Consider the following 21,572-nt stretch of genomic DNA (forward strand, 5'->3'; position numbering starts at 1 on the left):
GGTTCTTTGGGCTCAATAATTGTCGACAGCAAAGCTACATGCAGAGCCAGAAATACCTATCAGGCTAATTACCTTGTTAATATACAAGAGAAATTTTGAAAGGCACTTGGGCAAAATTAAATGAATAGCTATTATTAATTAAGAACTGTTTGGGGTTCAGGTGCTGTAAAGATCCCAGATGGCCCCAAGTCCACCGCTTCTGGCTGCAGCTGGGGTCTGGATCTCCCTTTTTATTTCTCATGCTGAAAGTTTTCCCTCCCTGCAGCCCGTTTGCTGGAGTGCCCAGACTCCCTCCTCCTCCTCGGCAGGAGGTGGGCAGGTCTAAGCACATTAAATATACAAACACATCGTGCTCCTTCGTTGCTTCATCGAGAGCCGGCGTTGGCATCGGTGGTCCATCAGCAGCAAAATCTGAGTGAAGGCTGCCGAAAGGGCTGGGGGAAGGGAGAAAGCAGCAGCAGCAGCAACAGCAATGAGCAAACGGAGCAGCCAAAGCGCCCTGTAGCAGAGGGGAGAGGAGAGCCCAGGCAGGCTGAGCATTTCGTGCTTCTTTACAGGAGCTCGCTGCAGCCCTCACGCATCCCTTGCGAGCACGTGTCCATCTGCATCCCGGGGAAGAGTGTCTTTCTAGGAGGGAGAGCTGGAAATCAGGCAGAAGAGAATGGGAAGGATGTAAATCAGCTATTCCTGCCTCCCGGAGAGAGGTGAGAGAGGGAGAGAAAGGAGTTCAGGGGGATGAAGCTGGAGGATCCAGAGACTGGGAGAGGAAAAGTTGCCCTGACGGGAGCCTCTGCGTGCTAGAGCCTGAGCTCTGCTCCACAATGGGATTTCTTGTGGCTAAGGGAAACTTCCTCCTCCTGCTGTGTGCCAGCACCTTCCCCGGTAAGTTTGAGAGGCTTTTCTTCCCCTGCTCTGCTCTTTAGCTCTTTTCTCCCTTAGCCCTCTCAAAGGCATGCTGCAAAGCCCGATCCCTTTCAGTGAGGAATTTCCCCCTCTCCTGCATCCCCCTGCCCCATTGTAGCAGTTCGCCTAAAAATATTGCTCTGCTGAGCAGTGCTTGGCTTTTATTTTCTGCTCTTTGCCTGAACAGATGGGAAAAGGGTTAAAGCTCAGTGTGGAAGGGGATGGGGGGAGGACACAGAGGGGCTCAGCCTCTGCTTCTTGCCTGGGCTTTCCTCCCTGGGTGAAGTGTGTTAATGTGTCTTGGGGCGATAGCTGTGGCTGGGGAGAGCGCAGCCAGCTCTCAGCTAATGCTTCCCTTTGTATAATCCAGGGCAGGCTAAACACTAAGTAGGAGCCATATTCTACAAGGGACGTGGGGAGAGACCCTGCTCCCTCTGTCCTTGGTGGAGGATGCGTGTGTACGCATCCAGCAGAGGGGCACAGCCCCCTGAAGAAGGGAGGATTTCATTTTTAGTAACCAGCAGGCACCACTGACAGCTCCTGTAGTGAACGTGCATGGCCAGGGCTGTTCCTTGCAGCATCCAACTTTTAAAGTATTATTGAGGGAAACTGCACTCCTGTGCAATTTGTGCTCTCCCCCTTCCTCTTCCTTCACCCACTGTTTTTGTGAAAAAACAGCTATGAAGCTCAGTTTGAAGAGCTGATTTTCAGCCTATCCTTTATTACTATTTTTTTTCTGATGCATTGGATGCCAGTTTTCATGTGTAAATCTGTTCCAAAGTCCCTACCCCCCAGCAGTGTTTGACTAACAAGGCTGCTTTCTCCTTTTTGTCTTACCCTCCACGTATCCCCCTTTATTGCTTGCAGATTTCACTACCAGAAGCTTACCACAAAGTGGCCGGAAAAACTAAAGCAGCTTCAGGGGAAAATGGCCCGTGTGGTGGTTTTAAAATCATTGTAGTGATGCCCCGCAGGATTTGGCCACGGTGGGTGAATGGAGGGAGAAATATATGGCAATGTCTCAGGGAACAGGCAGGCAGGTCCCCAGGGTGGCATCACCCTCCTGTGTATCCCGACTTGGGGACATCCCCGGGGTCCTTGCAGGAGGAGGCTCTGCTCCCTGCTGTGACTGGAGGTGGGCTGGGGGGATCCTGCACCTCACCCTGGGGTGCACAGCAGCTCCCGTGCCTCACCCTGCCCTGCCCGTGCCATCCCCGCAGCCTTTGGCCACGTGGAAACCCGCGCCCACGCGGAGGAGCGTCTCCTGAAGAAACTCTTCTCCGGGTATAACAAGTGGTCCCGCCCCGTCGCCAACATTTCCGACGTGGTCCTGGTTCGCTTCGGCTTGTCCATCGCCCAGCTCATCGATGTTGTAAGTGCAATCCATTCGTGCAAGGAGCAGACAGGATTAACCAGGTCGGGGCTGGGGGGAGATGCTCCTGGTGTATGTGGGTTTTGCTGGTTCAGGGTCAGGTTGGGAAGCTTGTGCTCTCGACAGGAAAGTTACCACACAGACAGCTCTGAGAGCTCTGAGACTTCTCAGAGTAGCTGGTCATCAAACTGGATCCTTTGTTCTTCATTGGCTGTAGCCAAAATCCCAAATTCCTTACCAAAACCAGTAGGACTGATCATAGCAGAGCAGTGGAGCTGCTGGTAGAACTGCCAGAGGGTCTTGGCTAACAAACAGCTGATTTAGAATTTAAGCCATAATTGTTAACACTAATTGACACAAGATAAGAAGAATTGTATTTTATTATTCTCTGGAAGATAGCTGGCCTGAGGAGCTTTCTGCAAATGCAAGTTGTTAGCTGCTCTGACAGATACTTACAACAATTATTCCTGAATGTTTGCTTAAATAGAAGTCACACGTGCAAACGGTGTGTGCTGTATACAAAACAGTGTGGTCTGCACTCTGAGCTGATATGCACTGAAATGGTATTTAGAGGATTAATCTCTTACAGTGTGTTGGGATCAAGTGTCATAAACAGAGGCGATCCCTGCAGGACGAGGGAAGCACACACACACACACATCTAGCTGTGCACGTCTTGCTCCTGTGTGCTTCTCTCAGTCCCTGTCTGCACACAGTTGGCACAATTCTGTTGGTGCCCTTGCACATCTCTTGCACAGGTGTTGGTCATGCCTTCAGAGGCTCTCTCTGTCACTTTTTACTGTATTCCTGTGGCAGATGAAAAGGTGGTGATAAAGGAAAGTATGATGGAAATGAAGGGCATTGCTGATGCAGGCTGATCACAGCAGGTGACTCTCTACACTTTGCCTTTTGAGATAAGAGTCGTGAAACTGGAGGAAAAAAAACTTTTAGAAGTTCTCTTAAAGAAGATGAGATTACATAGTATCTACATCTCATCCATGAATGGCTGAAATAGCCAAGTCAATAAACAGAAATCATAAATCATCCTCAACATCTTTTCCTTACTTAGTGCTGCTGCAGCCTGCCCATTTCCTCCTGGCCACAGGAGCCCTCCTGAGACAGTCAAAGCCTCTTTCTCAATGGTGTGGCATTACGACCTTCATTCTCAATGACTCCCAAAATATTCAGGCTGAATACTGTCATTGGTCCATAGAGCCTTTCAGCGTTGTAGTTTTATGTGAAAAACAGACAGATTTTTGCAGGGGAAAGAAGAACTTGAGGCTGCTACACCGCTATGAGAACTAGTCCAAACACAACAGGCAGCCAAGTAATAGAGCGAGTGATGAATGAAAAATGCAGCAAGCCCCTGTCTGCAGAGCTTTAGACCTTAGATGCAGAAGAAATGCAGCTAAGGAGGTGCAGGAGGTGGGAAATCAAGCCACCAGTTGCTGGAGAGCTGCATGTCCTCATGCCCAAGACACCAGCTCCCAGCTCTGCAGCACAGAAAGGGCCCTGTGGTCCTCCCTTACGTCAGCCTGAGGGATCCGGAGCTGTTTGCAGTTGCTAATGTTGAAGTTCAGTTCTCATCTGAATAATTGATAAGGGTGAAGATGAGACATTAGTGACTGTAAAGGCATGAGAGAGGCTTTCCATTATGCAGCTGCAGAATCGCGGAGGGCTGGGATCGATACACCTGCTTCTTGGTGCTTTTCCCAGCCTACCGGAGGAGAATTAATCTTCTTAAAATCATGTCAGTGGTTAGAAGGGCAACCAGCAGGCAGACTTGTGCCAGGGCTGCCGAGAGGAGAGGTCTCATCCCCTCTGATGTTGGGGACAAGTGACACCCCTGTCACCTCAGCACTTTGGCTGTCTGTGCCCCTTCCCAGCAGCGACAGTTCTGGTGCAAAACCCGGTGCAATTGTTAGATCTGGAGTGCAGCTCCCAGCAAGAAGAAGTCTGAAAGAGAAATCAGAGCTGTATTCAAATGCCAGCTCCTGCTGACAAGAGCTGGGATGGGAACAAAAATCGATGTGAAACTTGACAGCCCCACATGTCCTCAGCTCACCCCATTGCGCTGGGGGTTTTCTGAGATGAGGTGGTAGGGGCTCAAGCATGTGTCTGGGAGCAACCACTGAAAAACACACCTGGGCTCCTCAGATCATGTCCCTGTGGGGCTTTGTGTGCTGTGTTCACCTTGAGGAAAGAGGCCAGGCTGTGCAGCTCCACCATGACTGAACCCTGCAACCCCCTGGAAGAGGAACCCACAGGACTAGAGCCACCTTTTGCTGGGGTCAGGATGGCAGAGCCCTTGGGTGCAGTCTGGAGGTGGAAAAAAAGGGAATTGCCACAGGGATCAGTACTCAGCCAGTAACAGGTAGCACCTATGAGACCGGGATTCCCAGTGCAAGGAACGTGGTGGAGACCCTTGGGCACTTGGCTCGCAGTGCTAGGAGAAACAGCAGGGCACGGCAGCCCGCACAAGTGACAATCCTAATCTCCCACCCAAGGAAGTACTTGGATTTTTTTCCTTCCTTTGTTGCTCACTTGAATGTGTTTTGTATTCCTCCTTCCTCCACATGCTCCTGGTCCCCAGCCCCTGGATGAGGGTATCTCCAGTTGGGGTTTGCCCTTGGTGCCACAACCACGATGAGGAGGCTCAGTGAGGGGGAGGCACAGCCTCGTGAATCTCCCAGCTTTTAGTGTTCAAATTAATCCTGAACTGGCACAAAAGCAAGGTTAATGATGAGCAGCTTGCTTCCAAATGAGCCCTATCAACTGAGTTGGTCTTGTTGCCAGAACAAAGAGAGAGAAAAGAAACAAACACACAAATAAGCTCTGAGCTCTCGGACTAAACTCTGCCCCACGTAATTCATCCTGGTTATTTACACAGGGTTTGTAACTTGAATGCAAGGCAAGAAGCAAATAATAATTCTACTATGGTGCTGTCAGCATTGTGTCTGCCTTATGCTATTTAAAAGTGTATTTGTAGTTCCACCTTCTCATTGTATTTCTATTTAAAGGTGGAAAAAACCTACAAACTGACAGCATGGGTGTACACCAGGCTGTCCAAGGGTTACATGTCAGCAGAGTAGCTCAGTTTTGTTCGCAAACTTCAATCCATGGTGCTCTAAGGTCATGTTTTGTAGAAGAAGAAACACCACTGAGCTTCATGTTTCCAGAACTGTGCTCACTGATAATGTTACACAGAAATCCTAAGCACTACTTGCCAATGAAACCAAGAATTGTAAGCCATGTACACATGACTGAAGATAAAAATGCCCAGCATCCTCTTCCATCAGTGCTCAGGACACAGCCTCTACCAGTCCTCGTCATCCTAGGCTGAACCCATCAGCACCCAGGAAAATCCCAGTAAATTCAAGTCAGTCTGCTCGCAAGAATGCTCTGGTGCAGGCTCAGCTGTTCAGTGGTATCAGACAGCTGTGCCCTGCCCCATGTTAAATGACAGAAACATCTGCTCTTTATTTCCAAGGTGGAACTTATATGTATTGTAGAGGTGATTTAGAATTACAGAAATGAAGTACAATTAAGAGAAACGCAATTTGTTCCTTGAGGCACTTCCCCTGCTCCTGTAACCGATATCTGATCTTGCATTTCAGGATGAGAAGAACCAAATGATGACCACGAATGTGTGGGTGAAGCAGGTGGGTGCACCAAAATATGTGCTTTTCCATGTTCCATTTCAGTTTTTCAATCTGAGCTCTCCCAGGTTTGTAACTGCCCTGTTTTTGGCAGGAGTGGCATGACTACAAGCTGCGCTGGGACCCCCAGGAATATGAAAATGTCACATCCATCCGAATCCCCTCGGAGCTCATCTGGAGGCCAGACATTGTCCTCTACAACAAGTGAGTGTGAGCGCTGTGGCCAGAAGGCAAACCCATCCTTGCAAATTTTCTTTGTCCATGGCATCAAGGAGCTTCTTCCAATTGTCCCTCCTTATTTAATTCTCTTTGGTCGAGGTCTATGTTGAGTCTCATAATATCTGTCCTACATTCTCACTTTATCTGTCCCAGATGTGCCGTAAATACCATGACTAACATTCATCACAAGGGCTTTGTTCTCCTAATGATGCTTTCTCTAACAGTGAGTTATGTGGGGGATGCCAGGTACTGTTTTCTCTTCACATGTTGGAGAGACAATTAATCTGGATAGGAGCTTTCAGTCCCTTTCAGCTTCATTTCACCAAGGAGCTCTCCCCTCATTCATCACCAGCAACTGGAAAAGCCAATTACCAAGAAGGGCTTAAATAAGGCAAATATGCCCAAAAAATGTCAGACTTGCATGTCTACAAATACAGGTTTCAGGTCAGCCCAATACAATTCTAGAATTATTCCTAAATAGGTATTTTCTCCTGGTTCCAAATGCTTGAAATCTCTCTCTCGTATGGACACCTTGCAGGGAGTAAGTGGTCATTTTCTTCCTTTCTTTTGCAGCCTGCTGATATTCTTAGAAAGAGTGTCCAAGTGCCAGGACTGATTTCACCTTTGCTTATCACAGCAGAGTTCTCCATCTCCTAGGGTGCAGGATACCCCAGGCTGCCTCCCTGCATGGGCTCCAGAGAAAACACTTGCTGCGAGCATCAAATAAACCAATTTTTGTACATGGCTAACACACAGAGAAAAAGCTCAGAACAGAAGCCAGGCTCATTTCTAATAAACAGTTGCCTGGTTCTGATATAAGTTTGCTTTTGTTTTAAATAAATAAATAAATAAATAAATAAATAAAACAAGCACTGAAGGAGAAATCTGTCTGGGGTATTGCGAGCTTTGGAGACTACTGAAATTGTTATCTTTTCCGTTAGCTTGCCTCTGATCCTTAGTGGTGTGGTAATTGCAAAACTTTTGGAAATCACTAGAGATTAGACCACTGGAAATTACTAGTTCCTAGTCACTTGGACCTTCCTGTCCTACAGGAACAAATGCGAATATGGTATGAAAATTGCCTCATGTTGCAGCCAAGAAAGGTGTTCACAGTTTTCAATGGATGGAAAAAAAAAAAAAAAGAGAGAGAGAGAAAGAAAAAAAAAAATCTTTGTTCTTCTCATTGTCTAATTACTGACAACAGTATAGATTAACAAATCTCCTTGTCTGTGGGACCCTTGTGGTCTCTACCCCCTTGGCTCAGCATGCTCACTGTGGCTGATGGAGCATGGGCCGTGCAAGGGGTGACCTAGCACTACAGAAGGAAACCTCCGCATCCTGCTGCGTCCCTATGGTAGGTAACAAGTCGATGTAGTGCCCCAGACACCTAAACTGAGGCTACAACTCTCTCTTTATCCATACTTATCATCAATAACCATGCATTCTCCCGATGGTTGTCATGAGTCTATCATACATTTTTAATTGCTTTCTTTATCCATGAATTAAACATGGCTGTAGACGCCAACCACTCGCCAGTCAGTAATGGTTTTCCATTAATTCTGTAGCTCTTTACTGCTATATTTGCCCATGCTCTTTCATATAGTGTCAAACACGTCTCATGTAGCCTGCTTTCTGCCCTGGATGTACTTTTCTATCTGGCTTCTTACCAAACACATCTGAAGCTGCAGTCATCATCTTAGTTGCACTACTTTGATGACTGGCTTTCACAGTTTTTAGGGGTTGCAGGGCGAGGGCAAGGCAGGGCAAACGTGGTGCAGGCAAGGCTAAACACGTAGCCTGAGGGGACATCAGGATGAGATTCTTCTGCATGGCGCCTCACCAACTGCTTAACCCCACCATGCTTCTCTTTTTTATGTTTCTCATTTCAGCTAGAAATGTTTCAGGAAGGAAGGTTTTGCAAAGATAGTGAATAGTCATGGGTAATACAGATGAGGCTTTCCTCACATATTTTGTGTATTGTTTAGAGGCAATTTAAAGTCATACAGATAATTCTGTATGACTAACACCAACAGAAATGTCTGCATGGACCTTGGTGGAAGAGAGAGAGTGGCCACATTGGCCTTTTGTACTCTTCAAGCTTTCCAATATGAGTTATTAACTGTTTACCACGTACTCTGGCAGAATTATGATGTTTCTGTTTGGGATGATATCCTTCGGAAAAGAGATTTTCTGGACAGGAGATTACATGAATGCCTCTCCTGTTTCCATGTGGGTGAATATATAGAAATGGAGAAATTTAAATTGATTTGAGATTTACATTGTTAGGGAAACCTAACCCCTTGTTGTGAATTATTCTCATATCTAAGCTCATTATTATCAAAAACTTCCATTTATCCACTCTGGAGGCTCAAATTAAATCAGTAAACTCAGCCGGTTTGGCCTAGAGAGTGTATGTAGTTGTCAACATTCATAAGAAATCTAAAACCAAATTAATATCCTACAGGGAAATTAATATGCTGTTGGGTTTTCAGGCTTGATAAGACAAGTTCCAAGACTCTGTAAACAGACTCTACTAGATGTGACAAAACATATGTATAACAGAGGAATATGAGTTAATAGTGAAATGACAAAGCCTCTCTTCTTCTCTGCCAAGAAGGCCAGCTGTTCTCTGTCTGAGGCTGTAAAGGCTCTTCAGACGCCACCAAATCATTTACAAATTGATTATCTAATCTTCTGCATCGACTTTGTTTCCCATTCGTGAACATACTTAAAACACACTTTTGTTTTCCTGTGTAAATTTGAAGTAAAAAAATATTTTGGGGGGTCTAACCAGCCCTTGGGGCTGCATTTTGATTTTTGCACTGCTCCACCATTGTACATCATTGAAACTTCAGAGGAGAAAACCCAGAAACAGGAGGTTTGCAGCCAGTGGTCCAGCTGCTAAAGAGGAATGTAAAAACATGTCCTTGAGCCTAATGGGTAGACAGAGAACTTGAAATGTGAGCTTTACTGGCTAACTTTCAAATAGTTACACAGGACAGCATTGTAATGTTTCTTTTCTCAACCCTGGTGATTGCAAGACCTGGGAAAAGGCTATTGGAAACATTCAGACCTCATCATTTACTTTTTCTCAATACTTTCCAGTGTTAGCTGTTCCAAAAAGAAAATCCCTGCCTTAGTCTCCATAGTCACAAAAAAAAAAAAAAAAAAAAAAAAAAGAGAGAGAGAGAGAGACAGGATCATGCATGATGTGAATGCAAATAAATATTTCAATAATTAAGAGGAGGAAATATCTTGAGGAACTCACCCAGTGATAATATGGACAAAAAGGATTATTGTACCGGGTTAGAAGTTCATCTGGCAGGCGGCTTTTGAAAATCATGAGAAAGCAAAGAGTTCTTTGAACTACTCTGTAGTGGCTTGTTCTTTTGAACTGTACTATGATGTTTGCAACTAGTGAGGCTTATGGAGTAACACTGGCTCCCTGACTCATCTCAAAGCTGTTTGAAAGAAAAATGCCAAAAAGTGCCCTAGACTAACCTTACAAATGTTGGAAACATTCTTGATATTTTTCTTCATTTGTGTGCATGCTTGCCCAGATCTTGTCATTTTGCACCAGATTGTACTTATAATAGGCCCATAATTGCTGCTTCACACTTAAGCTTTCCTGATTCTCCTGGGAATTTGAAATATTTTTAGAGAGGAATTATCTCTGTAGATGTCTTTGAGATTTGCCACCAAGCTCTTTCCTGTAATACAGGAACTGATAGAAATCTCCGAGAGGAGCCTCTCTCATGGGCTGTTGCTGAGTTAGCATCTAAGGCTTTCTTCTGTCATAACATTCAGGATGGAGCCAGAGTTTTACCTCCAAAATGCTGATAAGGATGCTTGGCAAAGGGAATATTGGAAGCAAAAGCACATCTTACAGCCTTCTGAGAAACTTGAGCCTATTTCATCAGTGTAGCACAACCAGTTCTGGGACAGATGCTTATTTACTGAGGAATTATTGAAATTTCTGTTACCAATGATTTCTCAACACCTGAGGCAAGCAAATGTTGGGATGAGACCTGCAGAAGTTGGCATTGGTGCACAGACACCTCCATCTATGCACCCAAGATCTGCATTGACACATCTGTTTTGTACTTAAGGTGTCAAGAGCCTGGATATGTTCAAAATCCAACAGGACAAGGTCCTGAGCACCCTCTTGTAGCTGACCCTGCTTTGATGAAGGAATTTGATCTTCTCCAGAGGCCCTTACCAACCTGTGAGTTCAGAGCAATCATTTTGCTAGTGAAAAATAATGCTGAACATTCAAAAATTCTTTCACTTGCCTTTGGAGCATTTTAATCTGAACATTACAGATGCATCTGTTTAATATCTACAAAAAGGGTGCCGAGTTGATATTTTAATGGGGTCTTGAAACCCCTTTTTTTCTTGGTTACTGTTGTTGGATGAAAAATGCTTTAAATGAGGACATTCTAGCTATAGCCATACATGGATATAGCTAATTTTCAAGCTTTTAAAGCTCTGTTTGGATTTAAATTGTATCATCAGAAATTAAAATAAATGTGTGCCTCATTTACATGCATTCTGAAAACATTTAATTTCGTGAGACGATGTTTCTCCCAAATGCAGGGAAAATAGAAACTGGCAAAAAAAATCTCCATCAGCAGAGCTTTTTAATGAAATGCGGTTGATGGCTGCCAGTAAAACAAAACCATCCTTGAACCCTTAGAAACTCAGAAGATTTTAAAAGAGCAGCCTTTATTCCAGAAATGAGGAATCAAAGGCTGCAGAACACAGCAGCACCATTTCCATCAGAAAAGGAGCAAGCAACTCTCTTCTCTATATTGGTGTGCACTGTTGTATTTGACATGAAAATACAAGAGCTCCAGCACTTTATAACTGACAGATTTTTTTTCAAGCTGTCAGGTCAGGGTAAATGGGAGAGCCTGACTGTCTTAATTCTCAAGTTCTTGTTGTGATGTGTACCTTGCGCTCGCTCCTGCTTCCAAATGGCTTTTCATGACAACAGTCACAACACAGTGGTGTAGACTAAATGAGGAAAATGTGCTACCTCTATAAAGGAATGACTGGAGATTTTCCCTGCAGATCTCCCACCTACCTGTCTAAGGAATCACTCACGTTATGCAGTGAAACTTGGCACAGCTTGGCCAAGAATGGTGCAGCAAAGCTTTCCACAAGAAAAGAGGGTTTCCCCCATCTCATAAGTGCAGATTTCATTTACAGATAGTTTTCTCAGCTTGATACCTTGGAGTGATTGAGGAAAGGCTTTGGGAGACTGTCAACAGATGGGTGACCTTGTTTGCTCCTTCTCTCACGTCAAGGTAAGCAGAATGAGAAGCCTGCATCGGCAGCACGCCAGCAGGCACAGCTCCCAACTCAGTAAGCATATGCTTGAAGGTCCAGCGTGGGTGGCAAGTCTGGGAAAATAGGCAAATATATATATATATATATAAACACAAGGGGTTAAGACAACTGCTAACACCACCTTTGCACAATATAGCCGGCTTGGATACCCTCTATCCACAGCAGCTTCTTAAAAATTGCTCAGGTATCTCTATACTGAACTGCAGTGAGAAGCCCAAACATCCCCATTAAAACCCATCTGAGGTCAGGAATTACTTCACAGCCTTGTTAGGTGGCTCAGAAAAAAACAGGAGGACTCCAGGACATTTCATGGCCCCTCAGAGTAATTAGCTGACTCCCAGTTGCAAGGCACAATTCTCTAGGGTTCATTCCCACCATGGCACTGCAGGCAAAATCCAGCATGGACAGCAGGACCATGGTTGTCTACAACAGTGTGTGAGCTGAGGACCCAGGCTGAGCCTGGGTTGTTGGGCAGACAATGAAAAAAAAAAAAAAGTCTTCTTTATCAAAGAAACAGCTCTGGTGCTGAAATAATTGGCATACAAGCTCTGCAGCATCCCTCTGGTCAGAGCTATGCCGACTGAAGAGAGGCATGTGGGTAGGCACTGGAAGATGGCAAAATTGCCAGACACGACATTTGTGGGAATGAAACACGATGTCTGTGCAAACCAGCTACACGATACATATGGGAATTGTTATCGTTCCTGGGTGAGCTTTTAGCAAGAGGTTCATGCCCTTTTCTGACAGCCTTAAAAAGGATAAAGAGGGACCCGTGTTGTTTACCCAGCCACTTACATAGTGTGCTACCTGAGAAAGAAACCATGGTGAATGTTCATTATCCCTTTGCTGTAATATAAGTCCAATTATAAACATATTGTTCCATTAATGAACAATTTAATCATGCCTCTGAGATCTCATTAAATGCTGAATTGGATTCCAAATTCCTATTGAGATTTAGAAAGAAAACCACCAAGAACAGCAAATGCTGGAGCGTCTCTTGCTGTGCATGTTTCGTGTCTCAATCTGGCTTTACAGGGCAGGCAAAACCCAGGAGGAAACTAGATGGTTTTCAGCCAGAGAAAGCAGTCGACGAGTGTAAATTAGATATGAAAAAGAAGAGTCAAGAAAGGAGTTAGGTGCATGGTACAACATATAGAACAAAAGATAATGGTGGTTTTGCCTTGACACCTTTGGGACAGCAGTCTGGGTTTGTACATATTTATAGCTCTTCTGTCAAAGAAAATATAAAATGTTAAGGCTTTAGAAAATGTTCAATCTGAAGGTCAAAAAGCACTGGGTTCTTTTCTATTCTTTTGTTTTTCTAAAACTTGCAGCAAAAAGCAAACATTTTTTATTATAGCAGCAAGACTTGAGTTAAAAAACCTAGTTCACCATCACACAATTATTCTGGGTTTATTTTTCCATGAATTCAAGCAAACTGGAAAATTGTTTCAAGAAACAGTTATCTGGGCTGTGATCCTGGGGATCAGGGGCATTTCCATCCCTGCCTGGGTATTGAGTCAGACAGCTCGCTGAGGGCCAGATCCTGCCAATCTTTCCCCAAATGATACAGGCTGTCCCTGAGGTCCCAGTGCCAGCACCAGGACTTAGAGTTCCTTAGTCTCCCTCTTTTCTCTGTCTCTGAAGTTTTCTGATATAAAATCTTGTTTTGTTATCCATGCGTCTGATACCAGAACACAGTTCTCAGTTGAGAATCCCTGTAAAAAGACACTGAAAATGGCAGCTCTCTACCTGATGGGGAATTCAAGAGATTAACTGTTATTATTCCTACTGATATAATATTCTTACTGTTTTCCATGTAAGAGGCTGAATGATTACCCAACACTCTTATTTATAGTGGCTGTCACAATTAATTCTACCCAGCTCACAGCCACATGGCCTGGTTCTTCCCACCTCCAAAGCAAAGGAAACTCAGTCCTCTCCAGGACATTTATGGGAGACCTTCGAGGAAAACTTGTGTTTACCTTCAGGGCATGGCTTATACAAGGCAAGGCCTGACATCTGTATGCAAATCCAGTGCTTGCATAAGCCAACAGAGTTCAAAAAAGCACTGGGTAGGGTGGACGGATCCAGTGTTAGGGCATGATGTACATCTTGCATCTCCCAGGTGCCCTGAGTGCAGTTTTGGAAGCCAAGCACTAAATATCCTATTTCTTTAGAACTGAGAAGTCCCAGACAACTGTAGTCTCTTTTTTTCTTCTCTCTCTCCCCAGTGCTGATGGTGACTTTGCGGTCACCCACCTGACCAAGGCTCACCTCTTCTATGATGGGAGAATTAAATGGATGCCACCTGCTATCTATAAAAGCTCCTGCAGCATTGATGTTACCTTCTTCCCCTTTGACCAGCAGAACTGTACAATGAAATTTGGCTCCTGGACGTATGACAAAGCCAAGATAGACTTGGTGAGCATGCATAGCCATGTGGACCAGCTGGACTACTGGGAGAGTGGGGAATGGGTCATCATTAATGCTGTGGGCAATTACAACAGCAAGAAATATGAATGCTGCACAGAGATCTACCCCGATATAACTTACTCCTTCATTATCCGGAGGCTGCCACTCTTCTACACAATCAACCTGATCATCCCCTGCCTGCTTATCTCCTGCCTGACTGTCCTGGTCTTCTACCTGCCCTCTGAGTGTGGAGAAAAGATAACTTTGTGCATCTCCGTGCTGCTGTCCCTCACTGTGTTCCTGCTGCTCATCACGGAGATCATCCCTTCTACCTCCTTGGTCATCCCCCTGATTGGGGAGTACCTGCTCTTCACCATGATCTTTGTCACCTTGTCCATCATCATCACCGTCTTTGTGCTCAACGTGCACCATCGCTCCCCGCGCACCCACACGATGCCTGACTGGGTGAGGAGGATCTTCCTCGACATAGTCCCACGTCTCCTCTTCATGAAACGTCCCTCCACGGTGAAGGACAATTGCAAGAAGCTCATTGAATCTATGCACAAAATAACCAACTCACCGAGACTTTGGTCCGAGACCGACATGGAGCCCAACTTCACTACCTCATCTTCCCCCAGCCCCCAGAGCAATGAGCCGTCGCCCACATCTTCCTTCTGTGCCCACCTCGAGGAGCCAGCCAAACCCCAGCCAATCTGCAAATCTCCTTCTGGGCAGTACTCCGTGCTGCACCCAGAGCCTGTACAGGTGACCTGCTCCCCTCCACAACCCTCACGCCACCTCCTGAGCGACACCCAGACCACGTCCATCTCCAAAGGCAGGTCGCTGAGTGTTCAGCAGATGTACAGCCCCAACAAGGCAGAGGAAGGGAGCATCCGCTGTCGGTCCCGAAGCATCCAGTACTGTTACCTGCAGGAGGACTCTTCCCAAACCAATGGCCAGTCCAGTGCCTCGCCAGCATCCCAGCGCTGCCACCTAAACGAGGAGCAGCCCCAGCACAAGCCCCACCAGTGCAAGTGCAAGTGCAAAAAGAGCGAGGCGGCTGGCATGCCGGCTCAGGGAAGCAAGACTCACAGCAACAAAGGAGAACATCTCGTCTTGATGTCCCCAGCCCTGAAGCTGGCAGTGGAAGGGGTTCACTACATTGCAGACCACCTGCGAGCAGAAGATGCAGATTTCTCGGTGAGTATGCACTCCTTGGGTAAGCCAAAAATCATCTGCTAAGGAAGCCCCTCTAAACACGAGGGCTATCAAAGTGTACTCAACAAGTACAATCATCATGGTTCCTGGACACACCAGCGCTATAGATATGAACAGAGAGCTTCTCCTTGGGGTCTTGGCAGGCATGTGGGCCAAGCCATGCTCTGGGCTGCTCTAGAGCAATAAGGTTCTTCAGAAGTAAAGAGGAGTAAAGTTATTGTCAAGTAGGACTAGTTGTAAAAGAGAATAGTAATCCTCCCCCCAACCCTTCTTCTTTTCTGGGCTGTGTAGGAGGGGATTTAATTTGTTTTCTTTTTTAAGGGATCAAATGTAGCTAGAAAAAAATAAATCCTTTGGTACTCTAAAGCCTGAACCATTTTAAAACACCTCTAATTGCAGCCAAGGATGTGATTTTAATTGAGGCCAGAGGGCACCTTGCTGAGTTGGGCTCCATGCAGCAGTTCTTCTACAGGGAACAGCCAGAGGAGGTGCCAGCGTAATTTGTTGTTGTCCCATTCCTGAGAACAGTATCAGTGAGTGCACTTTTGTGTTGGTTATGACAGCATTACCCTAGCATCCCTGCCATGGTAGTTCAGCAGTTCACAGCCCTGCTCTGTGCACAGGGGGTCACATCACAGCTCTGAATTATGCTTTCAGGTTTTTTTTGCAGATAAAAGCCAAAAAACAAATAATGAGGTAGAGAGAAAACAGAATCCTCCCTGGAAGGCAGCTGTGCATGCTGATCTTTCCTGAGCTGGTCGGGTTCTGACCTGTGCCTCCACCAAGTGGGAGATGTCTCCTGCAGGACTGCAGGATGCTGAGTGCTGCTGACCTTCGTGAGAGGTCAGAGAACTCAGGACCTCACTGGAACAGCCCTTTCACATTGCACTGCATAAAAACCCACACCCACAGCTACTACCTGGGAGCAGAAAGCCCTTTATCAATAGGAAGCAGCTAAGATGGAGAGAGAGAACAGAAAAGCAGTGATCTGATGGGAACGTAGCAGGCTTCCTTATAGCTAAGCCTCTGACAGACAGAGAATTCACACTCGGTTTTCTGTTCAGCATCAACTGCGGTTACTGAGCCTGGGAAAGCAAATTCCCAAAATAGGCTTAGGCTGTGGGAAGCGCGTAGTAGCGTGGGGATGATGCAGGGTATGTTTAGCTCTGCATGCTGCCTTTCCTCATTAGTGGACTTCCATGGAGCAGTTGGCTCTGTCTGGAGGAAGGTGGGTGGGCAGATGGGCAGACAAACTTCACACTTACTCTCAGGGGGTAAATATGGCTACAAATAGAAGTAGAGGCTGAAAGAATTTATTTTAATGGAGACGGTGATGCACATACAAATGCCACATCTTATTACACCTCATAGCTCTGCCCCTACAATACTATGGATACAGCATGTGAGCTAATTATGGTCATACTGAGGGAAGCCACAAGCTTTTTCCTGAAGAAGGTATTATCTGGGTTTCTGAGAGGTATCAGGCAGCAGCAGTACACTTTCAGCTGTTCTTACAGTTCGATTGTCTCCAGATTTACAGTCGAAGCAAGTCGCAGTGCTTTTACGCAAGACTTCCTGGGCTTGAAGCGTGTCTTTATATTTGCATTTTTCACAGCACTGAGCACTTAGCAGCAGCAACAAAGGATTAAGTGCTGCTGTCCATTGCTGTGCTCCTTGGTGCCACAGTTTGAGAGGCCTCTGCTCTTTAATGTATTTCGCTCCACAACATCCCTTTGAGGAAGCGGCTGTTTATCCCTCATTTTGAGGAGTGACAGCCAAACCACAGGGATGAGATGACCTGTTCAAGGTCATAGAAGAAAATTTGTGGCAGAGAAAGGCTGTGAATCCTCTCCTTCATTACTTGACAGCCCAGCTCCCTTTTGTGGGCTAAAATATTCTGCAAGCACATTAGGACTGTGGGAATTAAACTCTGCTCTCTCCGACTGGTAATAATAACAAGTAAACCCATGGAAGTCAATTGATTTTAACTCACATATTTCCCCGTGGTGCAAATGAAAGAATAATACATCAACAATACTTCTCCTTTTGATTGATTCTCTTTCTGCTAAGCTTGTTGATATCAACAAGAACTAGGTCGATGAATATCGTGTGTTCTTTCCTTTTAATCCATCATTGCAACTTTCTTCAAAATGAAAACGGCCTCCATAGTCTTACACCTTCTACTACTCTTGCCTCTTGAACTGAGGCAATTAACCTGAGGAGAAAGCTATTAGACATAAAAAGCAGAAGAAAAGGGGCAATTCTGTAGGCTCTAAGCAGATCTCCTGCAAGGGCAGCCTGCGAGCAAAGGCACCATGAGCACCAACAGCAGTGAGTGAGGAAGGGTCACCCTGGCATGGTTGATATCCCAGGCTCCCTGGAAGAGTGGGCTCCCTGCCACAGCTTTCTGTTCTTTCCTAGCAAATGTGGTCTGCATGATAGGCAGATGTTGGATTTTCAGCTCTGGAAGAATAATTGTGGCCCTGACTTTTTTCTTTTCTGGAGGAAATATGCTCTCATGGAATTGAAAATTACTGTAGGGAGTGGAGCTGATCTAATAAAATAAGAATTTATTGAGGGAAAAAAAAAAAAAAGACTCAAAAGTTTGCTATCATCTTAAAATCAAATTGTGGCATTTCTAACAGGGACAGAGGTCTCCAAGAAACCCCTCAGCAGACACCTCTCATGCAGCTGCAGCCCTGAGACACAGCTCGCTGCTCCTTGTGTGATATTTTTGGAGACAAGTACCTTCGCAGAATGGGAACAGAGCTTCTTTAAAACTTTCTCTTTTCTAAAGCACCATTGCCACAGGGGCAGTGTTTCTAAATTAAAAGTAAATAGCTCATTTAATTAAGTGCTTCAGCAAAGAGAAAATGGGAAATGCAAGAGGCAGTTGTTTGTTACAAAAAGGTATCTGCAAACAGCACAAGCACAACAGCTTGCTGGGGGAAATGCAAGATGGAATTGTCCTAGCATATGATAGAAATGCCATTAGAAATTAATTGCAGGCTGAGAAGCAAAACAAGTTGCATGTCACACACAAGCCAAAATAAGCAGACACCGTCTGGAAAGCCTCATTGTCCTCGTGGCTGTGTGCGTCTCAGGACTACTCTAATAAGAAATCTTTGAAGACAGCTTAAAAAATAAAATAGGAGATAAAATAGCTGAGGGGGAGGGAACACAGGATAATCTCACCGGTTTATTTTTAACAAAGTACAATAAAACCCCTCGGGACTGCTCTAATCTGTGTTAGAGGCTCTGGGTCCTGAGGATCAGATGTCTTTTGGGAGTCCCCAAAGCACCTCAACCCTTCACTCATACTCCAGGACCCAGGGCCTTATCCCACTGCTTGGACCTGTAGGGGGCTGGACCAAGAAAGAGCCACAAATTCCCTGAACATGCAGGAATTTGGGGGTGGAGAAGTCAGCTGGTTCCTGCCCCTGATCCTTTCCCAAAAACAGTTTTGAGTGAGCCTCTTAAAAACTAATCAGAGCACAGCTCAGGAGCTGGGACGGCAGATGCTGGCAGCTGCAGAGATGCTGCCAGAGAGGCCTCTGCAGATCATGCTCCATGTGGGATGCTGGAGAGTTTATCACAGGGAAATGCTACAGAGCTGTCAGAACACAAAACAAAACCCAGACCATTTGCTTGTCTCTCATAAATAGCATGTCTCTGTGTCCTGAGCCAAGGAGCTAGAGCAATACCGTAATCCTTAAAGGGAGTTCACAAGGCAAGTAATGAGGGAGCAGTTACAGAGCTCACTGTTGGCATTGCTTCAGCTGAGCGCCGTCACTGCTGAGGTGTAGAGTCCTTTGCAAATACATTGGATGATTCACAACCAGTTTATGAAGGGCTCAGAAAGCCAAAATGAGGAAAATTCACATACCTTATCTGCAAAGAATACTTTTCTTAGCACAACAAATCATCACATTTGTCCCAGAAGCCAGGGCTGCGTATTCTCTCCCTCTGACCCATCGTGATTCCTCTGTACCACCCACAAGGCGTAAGATAAACTTTAGTGGTGCATCCATGACTGATGAAGAAAGGAAAGACTCGAGGTGAGTTTAGGTGAGTTTACAGAGGCTGTGATGTGCTTAGAGCTTGCTTGTTTGATGCTGGCAGATCATAATATTTCAGGACAGAAGTTGCCACTATACCTGTGAAAATATAATCTCCTGCAAATGGCTATTTCAGTGAGATTTGGACTGCTTCCTCTACTAAAATGATTATTCGGCATTATCATCAAGTCCTTTATATATATATATATATATATATATATATATACAACAAGGTCTCTTACAAAAAAAAATAAATGTTCAAGGTTACTCACTTATTAACTGGGTTTAAAACAAACTTTGAGAATGAAAAGGCCCGCACCATTAGCATTATATTATTATTGATCTGAATTTTTCATGAGTGCTACAGCCCAATACATGAAGCAGCTTTGGGCACAGCGAAGCTCTGTTTGCTCAGACAGGTGGGTTCAGTAAAGCATCGCCAGCTGAGCACATTAGAGAGAGGCTTTGCTCTCTCCTTCTCCTTACCACCACACTCCTGATTTTCTGCAGCAACGACCACTGAAGAGGTTTGAGCTAGCTCCCACTGAGCTGTTTTCCCTAAGGAGCAAGGCAACCTGCCAAACTTCAGCCCAGAGCTCAAGGCGACATCAGGGCTATTAATCACCGAGTGGTACATTGTAAGGAATTATAATGGCTACAGCCGTATCAAGTAAAGTTTAACCATCTAATCAGTCCTCTTCCTGGGAAAGAAATTAATAACAGCAATGGCATAAAAGAAGTTTTCATATGTATGTGGTTTCTTACTTGATGAAATATCCATTTACAACAGGTCTTGCCTGCTGGTATTAATAAGTACTAGATTTCCCCAGGGAGGAATTGCTGGAAAATCCTCCCACAGCAAGACAAAAGTGGAGAAAAAGAAGGATGAGGAAAACTGTTTCTTTTATTTGCTGGTTCATTTTCACTGCTTACTCAGCCAAATCTGTAAATCCCTTCACAGAATGAGTTTGGCTTCATTAATCTGTAAGCAAATCTGTTTACTAGCACGAAGAAACGAGCAATGCATTTTCCTCCCTCAGCTTGAATCTCAGCCTCATTTACACACCTAGTTACAGCTGTTGCTCATGGAAAATGGGATCGTGAGTGTGTAGACAAGCTGATTTATCCACAGGCATACGTCATCCCTGGGGAGCTCTGCAGAGGGTTTGCAATCGCACGAGCACACCCACGCAGCCTGGGAATGTCTCCCACACAGGCAATAAAGCAAACCTTTGCCATTGTACATGGCCATTGTATGTAAGCAAGACCCTTCCCTCCTATCTCAGGACTTAAATTAAAATATTGCCTTCAGGAATAAAGCACTATTAAACTTTAAATGCTATTAATCTCAATTAAGCCTCAATAATTTGCCTTTCATCTCTGTCTTGCCAGGTGAAGGAAGACTGGAAGTACGTTGCCATGGTCATTGACAGGATCTTCCTCTGGATGTTCATCATTGTGTGTTTGCTGGGAACTGTTGGGCTCTTCCTCCCGCCGTGGCTGGCAGGAATGATTTAAGCACGGCCACAGAAAGAAGAAAATCTATCCTGCCCTGTGGATTTTTGTTCACCTGGAAGGAGATGAGCAGAGAAACAGAGCCAGCCCTTTGAATAATTTACTGCGTGTCTGCGCATGAGTTGTTCCAGAGCACTCTGGGAACACTTTCCAAGGTCACATTGTTTTGCCGAGCCATTTTCATCTCCTCCATCTAATTTAGGGGAAAAGTTCTCATTAAAGATTGTACATAGCATGGTGGTATTCATTGGCATATACTCAGCACTGTAAGCCCACGAGCTTGCTCCCTAAAGCAGCACCAACAGAGGCTTCGTGTATCCAAAGCAGCCCCTGGCAGATCAGCTCCGCTCGTCTTCAGAGCTCTCCGCGTGCCCTGCCTCGTAGCCTTGCCCCGTCCAGCTGAATGGTTCAGGACCGCGTGTCCCTGTACGAGTCCTTTGATAAATAAAGCTCCAAATTCGGGATCCCTGTGCAGGATGTGTGCTGTGCGTTCAGGGGTCAGCTGGCACAGGTGGACGGTGCTTTCATGGGAAATCTCCTGGATCTCAGTTCGGGCTGCTGCTGAATAGCTGGGTATCACCCTGGGCTGTGAAATCCTTACTGTGGGTAGGGAAAGTGGTTGGTGTTACACAAGAGATGGGGAAGGCACGGCAGAAATCCGGGACAGGGTGTTAGTGTAACAAAGAAATGGGCTGTTCCTTGTGGAAACCTGAACAGGACAGGCACCGGCACTAGGGAATTCAGAATGGCACTTCACAGAAATTACAGAAATTTGGGCTTTAAAATCAGTTAGTCAGTCCAAATGTCTCCTTGACTGATCAGATTTTAACCAGCCAGTTAAATAAAACAGCATAAGGAAGCCA

The 21,572-nt window shown here is 45.4% G+C and overlaps 1 protein-coding gene across 1 annotated transcript; it reads left to right on the forward strand.

The window, feature by feature from the left end:
- The first annotated feature begins 378 nt into the window (after nt 1-378).
- CHRNA4 (cholinergic receptor nicotinic alpha 4 subunit) lies at nt 379-21,173 on the forward strand. The gene is made up of 6 exons (XM_084537702.1): nt 379-882; nt 2,124-2,275; nt 5,891-5,935; nt 6,027-6,136; nt 13,738-15,118; nt 20,587-21,173. Exons 1-6 carry the CDS (start codon nt 822-824, stop codon nt 20,710-20,712), a joined length of 1,875 nt encoding a protein of 624 aa, XP_084393828.1. The 5' UTR covers nt 379-821; the 3' UTR covers nt 20,713-21,173.
- The last annotated feature ends 399 nt before the right edge of the window (nt 21,174-21,572 follow it).

Source organism: Aythya ferina (assembly GCF_964211825.1).
Source record: "Aythya ferina genome assembly, chromosome: 16".
NCBI classification, from domain to species: Eukaryota; Metazoa; Chordata; class Aves; order Anseriformes; family Anatidae; genus Aythya; species Aythya ferina.

Excerpts from the sequence above, each read along its gene's own strand:
- CHRNA4 (XM_084537702.1), top strand. The coding sequence starts at position 822 with ATGGGATTTCTTGTGGCTAAGGGAAACTTCCTCCTCCTGCTGTGTGCC. Across the intron at positions 6,137-13,737 it reads GACATTGTCCTCTACAACAA|TGCTGATGGTGACTTTGCGG; the intron begins GTGAGTGTGAGC and ends CTCTCTCCCCAG. Across the intron at positions 15,119-20,586 it reads CAGAAGATGCAGATTTCTCG|GTGAAGGAAGACTGGAAGTA; the intron begins GTGAGTATGCAC and ends CTGTCTTGCCAG.